The sequence below is a fragment of the Calidris pugnax genome, unplaced genomic scaffold (genome assembly GCF_001431845.1).
Source record: "Calidris pugnax isolate Ruff unplaced genomic scaffold, ASM143184v1 scaffold29, whole genome shotgun sequence".
NCBI lineage: Eukaryota > Metazoa > Chordata > Aves > Charadriiformes > Scolopacidae > Calidris > Calidris pugnax.
The window spans coordinates 1,899,289-1,920,853 of record NW_015090768.1 but is presented as its reverse complement, the minus strand read 5'-3'; the positions used below and the strand labels follow the sequence as shown (position 1 = coordinate 1,920,853).

Here is a 21,565-nt window from a genome sequence, read left to right as displayed (position 1 = left end):
CGGGGTTCGGCGGAGGGGGGGGAGAGAAGGGGGGGCTTCGTCTGCTGTGGCTTAGGGTGGGTGCAGCCCCTTTGGGGGGGACAGGGATGCGCCTCTTACCGGCTCCCACCGCCTGTCCCGGCGTGGAAGAGCCGCTCCTCCCCGACTCTGATCGGCGCACCGTTCCTCGGGGATAAAAACGTATATTTCTTTTCCTTACATTTATTTTTGGCGTCGTTAAGACAAAGGGCAGCCCTGCCAGCCTCCTGGGAGAGGGGGGGACCTTTCTCCCGAAAGAGGGAGAAGGGCTGTCGAGGGGAGTTGCAGGAAATGGGGAAAGGCTGGTGGAGCTCTTCCTTCTGCGGGAGGTACGTGTTGGGTTATTGAGGGGAGGGTTTGGCCAGCCCCAGAGCATCTCTGCCTGCTTAGGAGGCCGGTTAGGACAAGATGAATAGATATTTCCTTAAGTTTTCTTCAAATTATCCTAAGATTCCCATCTTAAGGTAATTTGCTGCTCGAACAGTGTTGACAAATGAATTGGAAATGCTTATTTGAAAGGGCTGCTATCAAAAAAACATGTTACTCTTCTGTGGGGCAAGGGTTTCACACAGCCAGATTTGGAGGGGGGAGGTATCTGGATTAGAATATTTTACAGATGAGATTTCTTCCCTTGAAATTCCTGAACATGTGTGAATTTTAACTTAATTTTATCTTTCCCTCCCAAATGAAAACTGTAATGAAGCATTCTTCCTGTAATTGCTACAAAATGCACTAATTTAATCTTAGAAGTTAAAAGAATCTGCCTGCCTGGGTTTTTTTCTGTATCTCGAGCAGCAGAGAATCACAGGTCTGATCCCTGAGTAATTTCTTGCCTGAAAAAAATGTGGCTTCTGTCATCTGTAACGTTGGAGAGACGTAGTGGGGCACGAGCTGATCTAGGCATCGCGGTATTCGGGATCTTTGCTTCAAGTTTCGCCCATTACTTAGAAGTTTTGTTAATTAAACGCAGCCTTATTGTGAAATATTCACAGTAGCTGTCTTCTGGTGGGAGCTGAAGTTCGCCATGTTGCTAAAGAGCCACAGGCAGGACGCTGAATTACTTCCTATCCTGTATTGTCACGTACTTATATTGGCGTTACGGCAACGATAGCGTTGAGAGTCGGGGGGGATTCGTGCTGCAGAGAGCAATAAAAAGTCAGTGTGGGGTATGGAGGTCAGGCAGGCTTTGTTTTTCACTTTATGGATGCTGTTCCAACGAGTAAGGCTTTCATTACATGTTGGTCTTGATATTTTACTGAGAAAGGAAAGTCGGGGGGGATTCGTGCTGCAGAGAGCAATAAAAAGTCAGTGTGGGGTATGGAGGTCAGGCAGGCTTTGTTTTTCACTTTATGGATGCTGTTCCAACGAGTAAGGCTTTCATTACATGTTGGTCTTGATATTTTAATGAGAAAGGAAGAGGGTTTTGTGTTGGTGGTTTTTTTTTTTCCCCTCAGCATTTTGCTCTTTTTGAAGAAAAGCTAGGATGAATTCTTTGTCCTATTTTGGCTTCTTTATTTCAGGTTAAGGGGTGAAAGCAGCAGAAAGGGGCAGTGGAAGGAAGCTTTGATCCACCTGTGGGATGAGTTGAGTGGCAGAGCAGCAGATGAGGGGCCTGGGTTTGACAGTGGGGGTGGGAAGTAGGGCAAGCTCCTTCCTCTCTTCCCCATCCCTTCCCCGTCGGAAAATCTTGCGCTGACTCTTAGGAAGGGAATGCACAGGAACTCATCCTTCAGTCAGCAAAGCTCCTAAAACGTTGTGTTCAAAAAAAAAAAAAAATTCAGCCAGGCTTTAATGCTAGGCATAATAAAGCTCAAAAAATAAAGAATATAAATATGCAACGCTTTGAATTTGACAGGAAAGCGCTTCAGGCGAGAGCTCTGAGCTTTAGTAAGTAAATGAGTCCAGAAAGTGAAACTAAATTACCCAAAAATGCTGTTTCACTTTTGTAGAAGCTTACCATTTAAAAAAAAAATAATATTTTTGAATATATATTAAACTGGTTTAAGATTTGGGATTAATAACCTGTGTTGGGGTTTCGTTTTACTTTGAAGCACGCTCACACGATTGCTTTGAGTCCTAATATCCCAACGCGTTAGAAGATTGTTCTTGCCATAAATCAGAAAGAAAACATCTCAAACTTGAGATGAGCTCAGGCTTTGTGAATATTACCCTCTCAGGCATTAAGCTGCTTAGTTGGTCTTTGTGGTGGAGTGAATGCTGATACATCGATATTTTTTTCCAAATACGACTATTTTCATGTCTATTGAGAAGAAAAGATTTTTTTGACTGAAAAGCTCGTTTGGTAGTTGAAAGAGAATGGGGGTTTTTTTTGTTTATTCAGCCATTATAATGCTTGAATAAAATGTAAGTGAGAACGAGATCTTCTGATTCCAAAAACTTGAGTTTTGGGGTCAGACTTTTGTGTTGAACTTAATACCTCCTGTAATTCCCAGAAGTGCTGAGTTCCTGCTGGTTCTTTGTTTTGTGCCGTGATAGGATGCACCGGTCAGGTTGCTACAGGCACTTGCAGGACACTGAAGAGGCAAAACTAATGGGAAATTATGAGCATTTGTGGTGTTTTGGGGTTGTTTTTAGTGTTTGTTTTTTTACTAACTCTGAAGAATAAGAGAAGTATCAAGGCTCCTGCGTGGGAAGGAGGGTGGTCATGTTTGGTGGGAGGTGGGATGGGAGAGAAAAAGACATAGTATCCCTGATTTTGATTGCTATAGCTTGATTTAAATTCCGAGCTGATTTTAATTATGGGTCGAGAGGGGATGGACAACAGCTCCTGGCTGCCCAAAAAGGGAGATTCTGCTCCTCCTGCTTTGGCCTAGATGCTCCTTGAGGTGCTGCTGTGGGTTGTTGCACCTCTTGAGCTGGGAAAGGAGTGAAAAGCTCCCTGCAGGGTAACCAGTCCTATCAGTTAATGGCAAGATCCAGCAGAGACTGGAGCTGGTGTAAGGGGATAGCGTGGGGCAGCAGAACCCAGATCAGCAGGAAGATGATACATTCCTCCTTCCAAAAATGTCATGGTTGTGGTTGACTCAGCTTCTCCTCAACCATTTGCCTTGCCCAGTGCAGCTCTGACCACTCAGTATTACTGAAAAATACCCTCTTCTTCCTCCCAGCTCCTGAGCAGGCAGTCGAGTGTCTTCGTGCCAGCTCCTGCGGGGTTAAAAATTGGAATTAGCATCATAAGGTGTCAGGCAAGTTTGGGAAGAAGCAGGAGAAAGGGTGTCTTGGAGAGCACCACTTCTGCTGTTAGTGGACACTTCCACTGACTCGCCCTGATTTCTTTGGGTGCGCTTTAACGGTGTTTGCATTTCTGAAAGTTTAGTTGCTTTTGGCCAGAAAATCAGTTTTATTAACATTGTGTGGCGGTGCTTCAATAAGTCATCTTTAAATTTGTAGTATCTGTTAAATTTCTCCTTTTTTTTCTGAATGTTACGCTTCTTTCAGTTGAAGAGTTTTAAACTTTGTGAATGTATTTGAATTCTAATTTCTGTTTGCTGCTTGAAACGACTTGAGGACATAACGTTTAAGAAATGCATGATGTAATAACCATTCCTAATAACCTTTTTTATTTTTTTACATTCTTAATCTTTGTATTTTTTATTAAGCTATGCTATTACCGTAAAACAATATGCATAAACGTGTAATAGCCTCCCCTGCAGGAAGCAGTAGTAAAGTTAACACCGTCACTAATGTGGTTGCAAATGGAGATGTTTTAACAGTCAGGGAGGACAGAGCTTTTGAGTAACGCCTGGCTACAAAATAAGGTCAAAATAGATTAAATCAAAGTTTCCTGCTGACTGATCTAAATCGTGATTAAAATTGGTGATTCGCATCAGTCCATCCTGTTGAGCGCAATTATATTTTTTTTTCCTCATTTGATCTTAGTTTTAACTAATTGTCTGTTTTGTTTGTTGTTTTTTTTTTCATTTCATTTTGGAGCAGTTTTTGTAGAATCCTTTGCAGAGGTGACTGTGAACCTCATGTAGATCTGGGAATTCAGGTTTCTCACTTACTTGGTGAGAATATCAACTCCCAAGTGGTGGGTTATAGTCCCGGATTGTGTTCCCTTGGTTTTTCTGACAAGCTATTGAAAGGAAAACAATAGCATTTAGCATTCTGCGTTTCTCATCTTGGAAAAGATGGTGGTTTTCTGTCATAATAGAAGAGTTTTGTGGACTTTTTTGTGTGTGGCAGAATATTGACGTTTGTGGGGTTACTGCTTGATAGCCTCCCCTGCAGGAAGCAGTAGTAAAGTTAACACCGTCACTAATGTGGTTGCAAATGGAGATGTTTTAACAGTCAGGGAGGACAGAGCTTTTGAGTAACGCCTGGCTACAAAATAAGGTCAAAATAGATTAAATCAAAGTTTCCTGCTGACTGATCTAAATCGTGATTAAAATTGGTGATTCGCATCAGTCCATCCTGTTGAGCGCAATTATATTTTTTTTTCCTCATTTGATCTTAGTTTTAACTAATTGTCTGTTTTGTTTGTTTGTTTTCATTTCATTTTGGAGCAGTTTTTGTAGAATCCTTTGCAGAGGTGACTGTGAACCTCATGTAGATCTGGGAATTCAGGTTTCTCACTTACTTGGTGAGAATATAAACTCCCAAGTGGTCGGTTTTGTGTTCCCTCGGTTTTTCTGACAAGCTATTGAAAGGAAAACAATAGCATTTAGCATTCTGTGTTTCTCATCTTGGAAAAGATGGTGCTTTTCTGTCATAATAGAAGAGTTTTGCGGACTTTTTTTGTGTGTGACAGAATATTGAAGTTTGTGGGGTTACTGCTTGGGACTTAGAGCTCTTTCTAATGCAGCAGAGGGGATTTAGGTAGACAGTGGAATTGTTGAGAAATTTGGGGGTTTTTTGAGCTCTTTCCTGGCCGGAAGCCTCAGTCTGCGTTAAGACTTCACTACTAATCCATTCGTGTCACAAATTGTGCATGAGAATGTTTTCCTGTGGTGCTTGGCATAGGACTGTGTCTGGTCTCAGCTGAAATCCCATGGTAGGGCACGATCACTCCATAGATTTACAGTTTTACTGAGTGAGATATGGGGGTGTTCAGCCTGGAGAAGAGGAGGCTGAGGGGAGACCTCACTCTCTACAGCTCCCTGAAAGGAGGGTGTAGCCAGAGATGGTAGGTCTCTTCTCCCAAGGAACAGGCCATGGGACAAGAGGAATTGGCCTCAAGTTGCCCCAGGGGAGGTTTAGGATGGATATTGGGGAAAATTTCTTCATGGAGAGCGTTGTGAAGCCTTGGAATGGGTTGCCCAGGGCAGTGGTTGAGGCACCATCCCTGGAGGGATTTAAAAGCCAGGTGGACATAGTGCTTATAAACATGGTTTAGTGATGGTTTTTATCAGAGTTAGGTTGATGGTTGGACTAGATGATCTGAAAGGTCCCTTCCAACCTGGAAAATTCTATGATTCTAAGTTGAGGCTGATCCTGTACTTTGTAACATTGATTCTTCAGGGATGACCACCCTGGGCTACAACTGGTGGTTCCTTCTTCCAGTCATCTCCTCTGCTGGAAGGAGGATGAGAATCAGTTCCACTTTATTGTAAATATGTTAAATTAGTGTGTGGTTTTGGCAGCAGCGTGGCCACGAGCTGTTGGACAGAAGCTGCTTGTGCCACCCTAAATCAGGCTACTTCTTCTTCTGACTTGGAGCCTCAAAAACATAGCTAGATCTGGTCTTTGGTGCTTCTTGCAGAGGTCTGTGCTCACCTTGGGTGTTCAGGTTGGGGAGGCAGGTAGTCCTTCTGGTTCAGGAATCTACGGGGGGATGAGAAGCTGCCCCAACAGTCTTAATGTCATCATTTGTCCTGCCATGTCCTGCCATGTCCATCCCTGGACTTTTAAGGTGCTGTTTCCTCTTGCTGGAGGCGGCTCCTTCTACAGCCAGTGTGGTGAAAAGGGAATTTTGTTCCTGCTGTGGGATGGTAGGCTCTGGCAGGAGTGTGGAGCAGACAGCAGGCTGGAGAAGGGGAAATCAGCCCAGGGAGAGTCATCGCCTGACATCCTTCAGTCTTCTGCTCCCCTGAAACACTGCTCTTATTTAAAAAAAAAAAAAAAAAGTAGCAGCTTCTACATTTGTCAGGGTTGCAATTGAAATACTTTTCTGCTTAAGAATTTTCACTAGTATATACAATATTGCAAATGTCCCCAGGCTGATACAGTGACTTCTCTGGCAAAACTGACTTTAAAAGGCTACTTAGGCTGCAGTTTGCTTGCCCTCAGGTGAGCCACTGCAAATTTAGGGAGCCCTGTTGCAAACCAAATGTCTGAAAGATCCGGGGTAACAATATCTCCTGTGAAATAACAGTGTGTCGTCTGCTTCTCCTTCCCAGCCTGTTCCTGTGGGGAGGTTTAGGTGGATGGATACTGAGTCAGCTGCATTGAAACCCAACCCCTGGTCCTTGCCAGTTAAGTGCTCTGAGATAATCAGGCAGTTTCTCCAGAAAAACTCAGGCTGAATTTTTTTTTTAGTTCTTTTATTATTATTATTCCGTAGTAATAGGCAAAACCAAACCTTACCCGCTCTTTTTCTCAGAAGCAGCAGTCTGGGAAAGGGAAGTGAGCAAGTAAGTAGTTTTTAAGAGCTCCTTGCAAAATCTCAAGCCTTAGGACTATGAGATAAATTTGGGGTGGAAGGGACCTCAGGAGGTCTCTGGTTCAACCTTCTGCTCACAGCAGGGTCTGATCTGAGGTCTGTATCCAGCCTGGTCTTGAAAACCTCCAGGGAAAGAGACTGGGCAACCTCTTTTAAAGCTTGGCCGTCCTCATGGTAGGAAAAATTCATCTTTATAAACTCTTAAGTGGAATCAAGTCTAGGGAGGGAATGGCCACCAGGTCAGGGGACCTTTGCTAAAGTGGTAGTTTCAAGGTTTAGATGTACACGGGGATGTGTGAGTTGAAACATTGCACTACATCTTTGTGTTCTGGAAGCACAAGAATGTTCTCATTTAGCAACCAAACTAAAAAAACCCCAAAACTCCATGTGTATAAAGGCTTCCATTACATGTGCAGGAGGGCTTGGATGTCACTCTGGTTTTGGCTGCGGGAGTGTTCACATATAAAACTATTAAATGAGGGGTTTTTTTCTTGCTTTAATATATTGCTGCTTTTTTCCCCAGGTAAAAATGAGGCAAACCATTCTGTGCCACCGAGGTTATTTTGATGCAGAGCCCAGGGAGGGAGGGCCAGGCTGGAAGTGTCAGGCTTCCACTGAAATGCCTGTTTATGAAAAGGGCCCCGTGCTCTCTTGAGTAAAGGAAGTTCTTCACCATTTGAACTGGTGGTTTTCTCCAGGCCATCATTTCGCTTGGCTCACTGGAGAGTTCCTTCAGTGGCTGCCACTTGTTGAGACTTAAACAGTTTGGGCATGGGGCTTGCACACTTATTTTTATTTTTTTTGAAGCTGACAAGCTCTTATTCTCGATTTGAACTGCAGGATTAGTGTCTAAAGCGTGGCTATGCAAACACAGTTTTCAAGAGGTCTTTGTATTCAAAGTATTTTTATTTTTTTTTGTATATTCCTGTAACGGTGTATCTGCATTTTGGGAATAAACGCGAGTCGTTATGAACAGAATGCATATCACTACTTGCAGATCAGTCATTTACTTTTAATTAGCCTGCTTAGTGAAATGTAGCTTTAGTGATGTTGAAGCCACGTGCATGCATATTTGTGAGATGATTACATGTACCCGCTGCTCACGCTTCATTTTTGGTGGTGTTATATAGTAGGCAACACTGTTGTATTTTAAGGTTTGCTTGCCAGTTTAATAAATTAAAGTTTTCTCTGTTCCAAATGATGCTAAAGCAAGTTAACCCAGAAGTTAACACTGGTATTTTTACTGTAGAAAAGTTTAAAAGACCCGAGCATCTGCTTGATGAATTTGTCAGGCTTACTGCTATTGATATAGACAAAAATTAATTTTAGGTTTTAGCTGTTTTATGTGACACTTAAAGAGCTATTAAAGATCAATGAGTAAATCTGAACAGGATGTATATTTGTCATTGTCTTGTAGAGACTGCAGATACTGCTAATTTTAAGATGTTCCGTTATTAATCGATTGTATTAAACAGCATGAAAGATGTTAGCAATTACAACAGGAGTTGTGTAGGTAGAATTGGAATGGTGTAGTGTCCTGTCAGTTCTGTCCAGGTGTTTCTTCACAGGCTGTAGGAGAAATGTAAAGAGGGAAACCTCAGTGCATCACTTCCACAGCTTTCACATTTTGGGGTGTCCCATTCCAGTCCAAGCAGCTTAGACACGTTGGAATAAGACAGGAAAATCTCCTGCAGAAATGGGCACTGGCTGGAGACGCCCCTCTGCTTCTGAAGTAGTAAGTTCAAAAATAAGCTGAATAAAACTGGTGTCTACAGAAGGTTGTTTGCATTAAATAAACCTGTTGTGATGCCAGTACAAGTTCTCCTTTTAGGATTTGACTTCCATCACAAATGACAGTAATACAGACACCTCAAAGCCCATCCAGTTTTTGTTGTCAGAATAACACTATATTTTTCTCTCTCATGTTTCTGCTGCGTTCATCGTTGTTGTCAGAATAACACTATATTTTTCTCTGTCTCATGTTTCTGCTGCCTTCATCACTTGACAGCCCAAAGGTGTCAGAAAGAGGATGGCCAACTTCAGCTCCATGTATTCCCATGTCCACACACTGGAGAACGTATTGGATGCCATCTTTTGGCTCAGTTGCTGCTGCAAGTGTCACTAACCTTCCGAAAACTCCTACTCTGAATGTCTTTCCCGAGACTCCTAAAAATACACATGGAATAAAAACAGTGACAGATTCTTCTAGTGTCACCCAAGCCTGATGTTTTGTCACTCGGTGTCTTTTCTTTTTCTCTTTACCATAAGGTTGGTATCCTTCCTATCTCAGAGCTGGTGTTTCCTTCCAGTTGCTCCTCTGGAGCTTTAAGAAATGTGCTTGACACTGTACCCACGCAGCAGGATTCCCTCAGTCACTTGAGTTTTTCCTCATTGTCCATGAGTTAGGAGTTCACGAATGATTTTTCATTCTTTTGAACCCCTTATCTTTTCTGTTGGTGCAATGCATAGACCAGTCTGAGTGTGTCAGCCCATATATTGTAAATATCCCATGGTTTTTCTCTGCTGGGCCTCGGATACCATCATCTTTTTAGAAGGAGCAGCTCTTTGTTCCCACGAGTGCCCTTGAGGCAAAAAAAAAAAAAAGTGCTTTGTACTTCTCTGAATTAACTGCAGCAGAAAATGAAAAGCCACTAAGGAAGGGGGGTATCCTTTTTCAGAGGAATTCCTGTTATATTGACACGCCATAGCTGAGGACTCAAGATCTGATGATACCCATGTAACCATATGATCTTTAACCACTGCCAGGAAATTTTCATAAGCAAATGCCCTCAAAGCCATCTGGCCAGAGCTGGGATCACTGGGAGGCAAGGAAAAAAGACGGAATAATCCAGAATTGCAGGAATTGTCTTGAAACAGCTCTTTAATCATAGGATGCTTTTTTACCTTCTGTGAAAGCGTTACTCCTGGTCTCCTTCTGCCAGGTGCCCTTCTCCACGTGTGTCCCTTCAGACTTGTGCTCTGGATTGTTTGCAGCGTGTCTGGGGATTCCAAAGGCCCGAGATGAAGTTGTTTGGCTTGCTGGTAGGATGGGAAGCTAACGGGATGAGGTTCAACAAGGCCAAGTGCCAAGTCCTGCACTTGGGTCCCACCAACCCCCTGCAGCGCTCCAGGCTGGGGGCAGAGTGGCTGGAGCTGCCTGGCAGAAAAGGACCTGGGGGTGTTGGTGGCCTGTGGGCTGAACATGAGCCAGCAGTGTGCCCAGGTGGCCAAGAAGGCCACCAGCATCCTGGCCTGTGTCAGGAACAGCGTGGGGAGTAGGGCCCGAGAGGTGATTGTCCCCCTGTACTCGGCACTGGTGAGGCCTCACCTTGAGTACTGTGTCCAGTTTTGGGCCCCTCACCACAAGAAAGACATTGAGGTGCTGGAGCGGGTCCAGAGAAGGGCGACAAAGATGGTGAGGGGTCTGGAGCACAAGTCTTATGAGGAGAGGCTGAGGGAGCTGGGGTTATTCAGCCTGGAGAAGAGGAGGCTGAGGGGAGACCTTATTGCTCTCTCCAACTCCCTGAAAGGAGGGTGTAGGGGGGTGGGGGGCGGTCTCTTTTCTCAAGTCACAGGCGACAGGACGAGAGGAAATGGCCTCAAGTTACACCAGGGGAGGTTCAGGCTGGATATTAGGAAAAAATTTTTCACTGAAAGGGTCATCAGCCATTGGAATGGGCTGCCCAGGGAGGTGGTTGAGGCCCCATCCCTGGAGGTGTTCAAAAGACAGGTTGATGTAGTGCTGGTAGGTATGGTTTAGTGATGGTGATGCTTCTTGTTTGTTGTGTGGGTGTCTATTTTTGTCAGTTAGGTTGACGGTTGGACAAGATGATCTTTGAGGTCCCTTCCAACCTAGAAGATTCTGTGATTCTTTGAGGTCTCTTTGCTGAACCAGCGCGTGCTGGAGCTTCCCGATCGCTGGACCTAGCGCAAGTGGCAGTGGTGGGAAGAGGTCAGGCTACTACTTTGGGCAGCAGCTGGCCATTAATCTAGTTGAGGTGTAATGTGAGACTGCCTCTGGCTGGAAATAGAAGGCAGACCACGATTGACAGTGCATCACTTAGACTAGAAACGCATGAAATGCAGAAATGATAATCCACAGCCCAGGACAGACTGGGTAGGTGTGGTGGACAAAGCTTAGCAGAAAGGAAGAGAGACCCCAGAAGCTGTTCTTCTTGAGGAGTCTGTGAAGTCTGTGGCAAAGAATGAACTAGAACCTCTCAAGGGCTGATCTGTTCTGTGAGGTAGCCTGAAATGGACTTAATATTTCTGAAAGTGGTGGGATTTCGTAGATGTTCTGGTGGGGGGTTGTATTTTTCTTTCCTAGGCTATATATTTTGGAGTTGCTCAGAAGTCGTGGGGATCATTCAGAACTGCAGAGGCATTGCAGTGTTTCAGTGATGCTTTTGAAGCTGTGAAGGTGGTGATTCCTTTAGCAGTATTTCAGCCTTTAGGGAAGGGCGTTTGTTTCCTTGAGCTGTCAGGGCTTCACCATACAGCTTCAGAATGCTGAAAGCAGAACTTTGTATCTTAAAGACATCTACAAGATCTTTTTCTGCCCCACTATGGTTTTGTGTCTGCTCAACAGGAAGATGCTTCATTGTGGTAGGCTCTGTTGCAATATATATTGGAGCATTGAGTTACAGAATTGTTGAAGTTGGAAGGGACATCTGGAGATAGTGAAGAGCCAACCCATTGCTCAGAGCTGGGTCAGCTGGAGCAGGTTGCCCAGGACCATTGCTCACCTGGTTTTGTGTACCTCCAGTGCAGACACCACAACCTCTTGAGGCAACATCTTCCTCTGTTTCATCACTCTTACAGCAAAATAAGCTTTTCTTTATGTTTCAATGTATTCCAGTTTGTGCTCATTGGCTCTTGTCACTGGATGCCACTGAGAAGAGACAGGCACAGTCTTTTGTACAGTATTCCATCAGATCAGGTCCTCCTGAGCCATCTCTTCTCCAGGGTGAACAGCCCAGGCTCTCTCAGCCTCTCCTCTTATGTCCCTCCATCCCCTTTGTGGCTCTTTGCTGGAGGAGCTTTATTCTGTCCATGTCTGTCTTGAAATTGGACAGCCCAGCACTGCTCTGTGGATAAGGACCAGGAGGTCCTGGTGGACACTGAGTTGACTGTGAGGAGCCATGTGTTCCTGTGACAAGTCCCACAGCACCCTGGGCTGTGTTTGGGTCAAGGGAGGTGATCCTGCCCCTGGAGACCCATCTGGGGTGCTGGGCCCAGGGCTCGGCACCCACCAGGGAAGGAGAGTCAGGGACAGACCAGAGTGAGTCCAGCAAAGGCCACAAAGATGCTGGGGGGTCTGGAGCTCCTGAGATGTGAGGAAGGGCTGGGGGAGCTGCTCAGCCTGGAGAGGAGAGGGCTGAGGGGGTCTCTTCCCTGGGTATTGATGTCTGATGGGGGAGTAGAGGATGGAGCCAGACCCGTCTCAGCGATGCCCAGGGACAGGATAGGAGGTGATGGGCTCAGGTTGAAAATCAGGAAATTCCAGTTAAAAACTTGTTTTATTTTAAGGAAGATCAGAAACTAGATCAGGTTGTCCAGGGAGGTTGGGGAGTCTTCAGACTTGGGGACATATGAAACTCGACTGGATGAGATTCTGAGCAAACTGTTGAAAATGCCTTTACTAGGAGGTGCTTCCCCCCGAGGTGAGGACTTTGCCTTTCTCTGTTGAACTTCATGAGGTTCCTGTTGGGCTGTTTCTGCAGCCTGTTGAGTTCCCTCTGACTGGCAGGACACTCATCTGCTGTATCCACTGCTCCTCCCCGTGTCGTGTTAGCTGCAAACAGGCTGAAGGTGCTCTCTGTCTTGTCGTCCAGGTCCCTAATGAAGGTCTTGGACTTCCTCACCCCCAGGGACTTCGAGTGGGACTGAAAGAACAGGCCCCAACATTTATACATAAATCACATGAAAATCTATGCACATCCACACGTACATAGAACCGTGCAAGGTATAGATGAACCTGCTCAGCAACCTGAAGGTTGCTGCATGAATTGGTGAGGAGAAGCTTCATGTGCCCTGTTCAGCCTGGAGAAGAGAAGGCGCCGGGGAGACCTTCCAGCCCCTTCCAGTCCCTCAAGAAGGGGGGCTCCAGGAAAGCTGGGGAGGGACTCTGGATGAGGGAGGGGAGCCCTAGGAGGAGGGGGAAGGGTTGGACCCTGCAAGAGGGGAGATGGAGCTGAGCTGTGGGGAAGAACTTGTTTGGTGGGAGGGTGGTGAGAGCCTGGCCCAGGTTGGCCAGAGAAGCTGTGGCTGCCCCATCCCTGGAGGGGTTCAAGGGCAGGTTGGAGGGGGCTTGGAGCAACCTGGTGTGGTGGGAGGTGTCCCTGCCCAGGGCAGGGGGTGGCACTGGGGGGCTTTAAGGTCCCTTCCCACCCAAGCCATGCTGTGGTGATCTGTAGACACAGAAGCCGTTTCTCAGCTGAGCCCTACCCTTGAAATGCCTCTGTTACAGCAAAAAAATAACCTGGGAGGTGAGGAGCAGTTAATTAGCCTTGACCATAGTGTCCGTACGAGGTTACCAAGAAACTGGCCATGAGTAGTTGCAGGTTGTGTCCTGGAAAGAAGGTTTTTTTGTCAGCGGGGGTGTTAGTTTGTGTAAAAGCCTTCCAATAACGACACATTGTAATGGTTGGGCCGAAAGAACACTCTTAAGATGGCATTTGCAGAATTTATTGTTTACTAAGTAACATGTTTTATCCTTCAGACTAGATTATCTTCAGGGCTTTCTAGGACATGAAATCCAGCTCTCTGCTCCTATGAGCACACTCATTTCTGGAATAATCTTTCACCAGAAGTCATGGGGATACTTTTTTCCCCTTTGTCTCTTTACCAGCCCTCATTCTGCTTTTCTTTCGCCGTCTCAGAGCAACTGGGTGTCCGAGGCAGTTGGTTTTGGCGAGAGCAGCCTGTGTTGTAACGATGAGTCACGATTTGGATGCCGAGTTCCCGGAGCTGGTGAGGGGTCTGGAGCTCAAGCCTTGTGAGGAGCAGCTGAGGGAGCTGGGGGGGTTCAGCCTGGAGAAAAGGAGGCTGAGGGGAGACCCTCTCGCTCTCTCCAACTCCCTGAAAGGAGGGGGTAGTGAGGGGTGAGGGGGGGGTTGGTCATAGAATCATAGAGTTGTCCAGGTGGGAAGGGACCTTTTAAATCATGGACCACCAACCCAGCACTGCCCAAACCCCCACTGCCCCATGTCCCTCAGCACCACCTCTGCCCGGCTTTGAAATCCCTCCAGGGATGGTGACTCCACCACTGCCCTGGGCAGCCTCTGCCAAGGCTTCACAACCCTTTTGGGAAGAAATTGTTCCCAATATCCATCCTAAACCTCCCCTGGCACAATTTGAGGCCGTTTCCTACAACTTGGTTAATTAGCACTGATAATTGTCTGTTGCGTAATCTGAATTACCCAGTTTTGTGGGTTTATCCAACCAACAAAACCCAGCGACTAGAGCTCGGTCAGTGCTGGCTGACTTGGATACTCAACTTCAGCTTGGTAAATGCTAATAATAATGTGCAGTGGAATTTGTAAAAATAACCTTTCAAATAAAGCTCTTTAAACTCCAGTCATTAACAAAACTTCCTATGGCATTGTGCAGCAGTTGCAAAAATGTTTTTAGTGCTTAACATGAGTTTCAGGCTATTTAATTGTGCGGAGAGGATTTCTCGTAGCTTTTTTGTGTAGTACTGTCTTCTAAAGCTAGTAACTGCCTAAAAAGCTGATTCTTGCAAATCAGGAGTGGAACTGCACCTAAACTGAAAACATATTTGGATGTTAGTAAGAATGGGGAAAATAGGCTGGAGTGCCTCCACCTGAAGACAATGTATATATTCTATATTTTCTTTAGGAGAGCAAAAACTTCTTGTCTATCGTGTCTTTTATCCCCTGCTCGATACGTGTTTTTACCTTTATATACTCCTTCCTGCTTGGCACACTTAAATATATTTTGAATTTTGAGTTGTACATTGTAGACTCTTGTGAAATGTAGGCAGACGTGTAAGTGAATTTGGGTCATTGATTCCTAAGAAGGTGTGTTTCTTCTAAAAGAACTTCATAATTACACAAAATCTTTTAAATTTTAATTTTTCCTTCACTACACAGCCAGGTGCTTTGGGTGGAAGTGACTTGTGCAAGTGACTGCTTGGCCTTACGAGGTGAAGTCAAGGAGATGGAAAATGCTTTAGAAAATCTTAGAAGTACAGTCTTTTACTTGGGCTTAAATTTACCAGTTTCTAACATAATAACTCGTTTTAATTTTGCTTATAATTCTGGGTGTATGGATTTTGCAATTCTAGTAGGAATATGATATTATGCATACGCACAGGTGTCTATTGTGAATGTGCAAATTGAATTTTTCCAAATCATTTCTGGGCCAAAAGCAGGCAGTTTTTTATGAAGACAGCATTGTATATTCTGGAATATAACAATATCCATTAGACTGGACAATATCTCATTTTCCAGATGCAGCAGGGAAAGGGGCATGGCAGCTCTGTGAAGTAACAAGTCAGTTTTCCTAACTTTGAAAAAGCTACTTCATTAGGTCTGGTCCTGAAAATAGTTGAAACATTTGCTTGAATTTTCAAACCAAATGAGGTTTGCGTGTCTGACATGCAAATTTCATCCCAGAAGGTTAAAGATCAGCAAAGTTATAAACAAGGGAAAGCAGAATTTTATGAAAGATGTTTATTCTGATTATAAATGTGAGGTTACCAAATATGGGAGGCCAAAGGGTATCCCTATTTCATAAAGATTTTTGTGGAAGTCTTGGTTTTTTCAGTATTTCAAAAAATATATTTGTTTCATAGTCTGTGGTCATATTAATTTGTGTTATGAACATACTTGAGAAGAAAGTTTGGCTTGCAAAATAATTTATTTTTTTTTCCTCACAGCTGGATTAGAGATTAAGATTAAATTGCTTTTTCCTTTTGATTTATGAGGAGTTCCCATTGTGATTTGTGATTACCTTTTAAAAGTGTGTAATTTAAATAGGAGTAGGATTTTGTGTATTGCATAGCATGCAGTTACAAATAGGAAGAATAATTTCTCTTAAACTGGGCTTCCACTGTCAGTATAATCTGGCACAACCTTGGCTATGGAAAAGGGGATTTAGTACATGGAATTTTTAGTTTTTTATCGGCATAAAGGAAGAATTGGAACTGAGCAGATAGAGATGGAGAGAAATAGTGTTTCCCCATCTGGCAATAGCACCAGTTTCTGCCATACTAAGCTGATGGTGGAATTTGTAATACTGTTTTCAGAATGAATTGGTTTGCTTTATTTTATACCTTCATCAACTCAATTATTGCATCACAAAATGGGCAGCTCCTCCAATTATTCACTATTGCTGAAATAGTGCAAGTGATATTGATACATAAAGGAACAGGTGAATACTATTGACCTTTAATTGCTCCAGTGTGTTTGGGTGCTTTATTTGTAAACATGTTATTTGCAGTGACTTGCTTTGTATCAGATGAATTATTGAATTGAGTTTCTGTGGTTCAACAAAGAAAAAAATAATTTCTTTTGTTTTCTTTTTTAGCCTTCTGTTGAGTCTTCAAGCCCAGGTAAATATGTTTTAATATTTCCTAAATTTGGGGGGGAAGAGGGCACCCTTGAAAAAATATTTTTGCTGGTCTCTTCCAGTTAGTGATCTAAGGATATCATGTGATGAATAGGTTGGTGGCACTACTGGGTTAAGTGGTCACTGCTTTCTTCCAGTCTGTACCAGCTACCTAGTAGTCAGCCTCAGTCTAAATTATGAATATTTGGGTGTTTTTTTTTGTTGTTGTTCACTTTTGTACCACTGTGCTTACTCTTATTTATTTCTAAGGGTTTTGGCATCCTACGAGTGGAAAAGCTTTCCACTGGTTACTTTAGCTGGACTGCCATTGTCTCTTGAGCTCTTATTTCTTCCAGAGAAATAATTAATTGCTTTAACCCTTCAAAAATATAGCTTTAAAAGTATATTCAAGAAGAATATTCAAAAAGTATATTAAAAAAGTATATTAAAAGTATTGTTAACTTTAACCCTTATAGTCAACCTCTTGAATCCTTAGTGTGGGTACACTCTTCAGGCTTTGGAAAATGAAATTTAAATTGTCCATGGGGACAAGTGGAAAAGTATTAGCAGAGTTAGAATGAGAAATTGGGTATCGCTGAATTAAAGAAAAATACTGCATCTACCAAACCATTCATCCATTCATTTATTTTTCGTTGTCATGAAATATAACCAGACTTCTTTACAAAGAATGGTGAAAAAACTGCACGGGGGAAAAAATAACTAAGTATTCTGCATCAGAAATAAAATCTGCATAACTGTGAAGCTGCCTTTAAATTTAAATTTCGGAACAGTCATTAGACTGTCTTTGTAGTCGCAAACAAGCAAGTTTGCAAAGCAGCAAGGAAATAGCCGCCCTGAGTTTATATTTTATGAGTATTTCTGCTCCCAGTAGAACTCTTGATTCAGACAGGTTTATGATTATTTAGGAATTAAGTCTTCAAAAACTGAATATTTTACAAACATTTAACTAGGGGCCCGATGTCCGGATATATAGTCCTTTGAGAACTGGCTGGTTAAACACTATCTCCTGGTTCTTTTTTCCATGATCTCTTAGAACCCAAAGGACATAAGGAATAATGAGATTGGCTTTCCCAAAAATAAAATAATCGAGGGATCTTGAAGATATTTTAATTTCTCAGTATAATTTGAGTATTAAAATGTCACCAAACTAAAAAAAAAAATAAAGTAAACTCTGTGAGGCCATGATCTAACTAAAGACATTCTTTAAAATGTTTTCTATCAGGAGGTTCAGCAACATCTGATGACCATGAATTTGATCCATCAGCTGATATGCTGGTGCATGACTTTGATGATGAACGGACATTAGAAGAGGAGGAAATGATGGAAGGAGAAACAAACTTCAGTTCTGAAATAGAGGATCTTAACAGGGTAGGTAGCCTTAAGGAGTCATAAAACAGAACTGCAGTCGCACACAAAACATACGCAGGCTTTTTCCCTTATATTTGGAATTAAAAAAAAAAAAAAAAAGTCCCTAAACTGCTAATAGACAAATAGTACAGCTGGGGGAAAGGGGCTGAGATAAATGCGCAGTTCTTAAAAGTTGGGAAAAGGAAACTGGTACATAAATACTTCATAATGTATAACGCTGTGCTTGTTTAGTTTCTTTTTGCATATATGTGCTGGGGTAGGATTTGCATTTTAGAGCTAATATAAATTAAAGAACGCTCTGACTAAACTTGTATATCCTAGTGTTGTTACTTTCTAGAGCACTTGCATTTGATTAGTGCATATACATTTTCATTTTCTTTTTTAAAACCCCATAATTCTACATTTCTTTTGCATTTTTATACAAACCTTTGTATAATAATTTAGAGGAGTATCTTCGTTTTGAAGGCAGAGGAAGCAGAGATGCAGATGAAATGATTGGCTCGAAGCAAAGAGTTGTCAGCAGAGCTGAGATCAGAACTCACAATTACTATTAATAGTGATAAATAAAGCTTAAAATGTGTATCTTCTGAAATAATTGCATAGAAGATGTATTTGGCCTTTTGAGGTTATGCTGTCACTTACGTATCGTCTTCAATCACTTCTCAGGCAGGAATAATATTCTTAAATTACAAACTAGGTTCATTACAAATGCAAAGTAATTTAGGTATTGTCTGTGGCCTCGTTGGCTGAAAAGGCTTCCAGAACAGATCATTAATGATTCTCAGATGCATATTCCATTTACAATCCCTATTTATTATAAGTAACTATGCCAATATGACTTCAATTAAGTTCATTTAAACTACAATTTGGGTGTAAATGATAATTTCTTTCTGGTAATTTCAGGTTTTGATATTAAATGGTAAACATAAAGGTAAATAAATAGTTTGTGAATCTAAATACACATCTAGATCGACTGAGAAGTGGAGCTCCACGTGGATGTGATGTGGGTTTTAAGGTGAAAATATGGGGGGTTTCCCCTCATATTTTATGAAGAGTCAACATCTGGTTGTGTAATTCTGTCAGCACATCCCAGTGCTTGGTTTATAACTGTATTTCAGCCATCAGTTTATTCCTTCATATCTTGGGTGCCAGGGCTGGGGGTTTATCATTTCTCCGTGTGTCAGCTCTTTTGGGATCAGGACAGCCAGCGATGCTGTAACGTAGAGTCACACTTTTTTGAAGTTGAGGATGATAGGCAATCTAAACCTCAAAACTATTGCAAGACAAGTGCTATCCTGTGAAGCAGTTGCTGCTGACACATTTTACCTATTGGGTTTTTTTTTTTCACTAAAAGGTTCAAAATGCTACAATTTTTCCAGGTAGTTTTTGAGCAGTAAAGGGAATACCGATGTATGTTCCAGTGAGGAATTGTGCCTCTGCTCTGCCCTAGGGAGGCCCCATCTGGAGCACTGGGACCAGTTCTGGGCTCCCCAGTTCCAGAAGGACAGGGAACTGCTGGAGAGGGGACAGCAGAGGCTACAGAGATGATGAGGGGCCTGGAGCATCTCTCTGCTGAGGAGAGGCTGAGGGACTTGGGGCTTTTTAGTCTGGAGAAGAGAAGACTGAGGGGGGATCTGATCAATGCTTATAAATACTTAAAGGGTGGGTGTCAGGAGGGGGGGGCAGGCTTTTTTCAGTGGTGCCCAGGGACAGGACAAGAGGGAATGGGCACAAACTTGCATACAAGAAGTTCCATCTAAACATGAGGAGGAACTTCTTCACTTTGCGGGTGGCAGAGCCCTGGCAGAGGCTGCCCAGGGAGGTGGTGGAGTCTCCTTCTCTGGAGACATTCAAACCCCACCTGGACACGTTCCGGTGGGACCTGCTCTGGGTGGACCTGCTCTGGCAGGGGGTTGGAGGAGATGATCTCCAGAGGTCCCTTCCAACCCCATGTCATTCTGGGATTCTGTGAGGAGTGTGTTCTCCCTGTGTCCTGAAGGGGTGTGATGGAACCAGACATAACCAGAATCAATTGTGTTTTGGTAAAACTGTAGTAGCAAGTGCCAAGGGAGAGATGGGACAAATTGATGCCCTTTTAATGAGTTTCATGGCCCCTCAGAGAGACTGTTGGCACACGAGATCTGCTGTAAATTTATAAAGGATTGGGCAATAACAAAGTTCCCCTGCATAAAAACCCACACATTTTTCTTAGGAGCCGAATACTTTGGATTTTGACTGTCTGATCATTTGGGAGTAGACTTTTTTAGTACATGTGCTCATCTTTTCTCTTGTTTTTGCTGTGTTATGTTTAAAGCGCACACCTTTAAGCTGCAGAGCAGATGTGGGATGTGAAATACTGTTGTTAAAAATCTCCAAACTTTGTTTGGCTGTTTCTCAGGAAAGCGATATGCCAATCCAGGAGCTCCTTAGCCGTTACGGGTATGACGGTACCATCCCACTCCAAGAAGATGATGATGATGAAGATGATGAAGAAGAGGAGGAGGAGGGAGAAGATGATGATGATGTAGATAACGATGACAACAGTGGCTGCAGTGGTGAAAACAAAGTAAGTGTTTGCATTCATTTGAAACTGATTTTCATGCAGCCATTCTGTCCTCAAGATGCCAAATCACAGCAGAAGTAATTAATAATGTAGTTGATTTCCGATGCTTTGTTGTAGTGAACTCTAGTGTTTATTCTTAATTACCTGTCTGTATTTCTCTTCATTGCCCTTAATTTCATCTGTATCGTTCCAAATGCTTCCTGTGGCGAATTAGAGTGCGTGTGTACATTCAGCATCAAGTAAGAAGGGACTATAATTGTCCTTCAGAAATAGTCTTACTTCCAAACAGAGGTTTTAAATGCCTGAGGGCACCTTTATGGGTACGACTGAACACTTGCTTCGTGCTGAAAAGACGATCTACTGAAACTGGATGGTGAAGTGTAGAATTGAATTAAATGTGTCTCCGAGTATTGGAGATCACTGTGACTTTTCTAGCATTTTAAATGGTATTTTTTCAGCCTGGCAACCCTGGTTGTGCTTAAATTGTTAACTGAATCACATGTTTCAGGTATCTTTGCGAAACGTATGGTTTTGAACTCAGCATCTTGAAAATCCTGTTCCCTGTGCTCTTAAAAGAAATTTCCTGATTTCAGAATAGTCTTTCCTCCTCGTGTATGTCATACCTACTTGGAACGATCCCGTCCCGTCGTGGGCACAGCTGTAACAGCCCCATTACTGCTGACATTCAGAGTTGCATCCTGAATTCCATTAAAATATCAAACCCTTTGTGTTGTCAGTAACAAAAAAAAAAAAAAGAAAAAAAAGGCTTAAGCATTAATGGAAGTTGCATTACCTAATCTGGCTTTCAAAAGGATGCGTTTTGTTCTTTGATATCTTTCCCATTTTAGAAGCTCTGGAATGTGACAGGGAGGGAGATGAGGAATGACATCTCTGATGCAGAAAATGAAGTTCTTGGGATTTAAAGGCTTCCTCAGCAGATGCTGTAAAAGGTTGTTGTTTGGGTTGCATAGCTCAGAAAGAAGAAAGATATGTGGTTGTATTACATCAAAATAGGTTCAGGAAGGTGGAAAAGGGGGAGAAACTTGCACAACGTGAAGGATGCAAAATTAAAATAGGACACAAAAGTGGTTTATTTTGTTGTGCGTGGCCGTGTTGCTGAAGTCTCACTTTCCTCCTGTGTCCTTGCTTCTTAATGACACAACTTCCATCCTCTGCCTTCTCACGACCTCCTCCCAAGGTCTCCATGTCTGTTACTGCCCGATTTAAGGCACTGCCTGTCTTTTCTCTCAAATGGCTACAACCCCAGTGGCTGTCACCACCAGAGGAGTCCCCTTGGTCCCCTTGGACCCTTGGTGTGGGGGGCACTGGGAGCCCAGAGCCCGAGTTGGTGTTGCTCTGGTTTCCCTTGAGGTAGAAGAACGAGAGCTCCAAAACGC

The 21,565-nt window shown here is 43.2% G+C and overlaps 1 protein-coding gene across 1 annotated transcript in view; it reads left to right on the top strand.

Annotated features, from left to right (window-relative positions):
- The window catches only part of MIER1 (mesoderm induction early response 1, transcriptional regulator), a 38,449-nt gene that overhangs the window by 2,000 nt on the left and 14,884 nt on the right, over positions 1-21,565 (top strand). The window contains exons 3-5 of the mRNA XM_014937620.1: positions 16,196-16,220; positions 17,460-17,605; positions 20,004-20,171. Coding sequence (XP_014793106.1) covers positions 17,507-17,605; positions 20,004-20,171 — 267 coding nt within the window. The 5' untranslated portion in view covers positions 16,196-16,220; positions 17,460-17,506. The remainder of the gene's footprint in view (positions 1-16,195; positions 16,221-17,459; positions 17,606-20,003; positions 20,172-21,565) is intronic.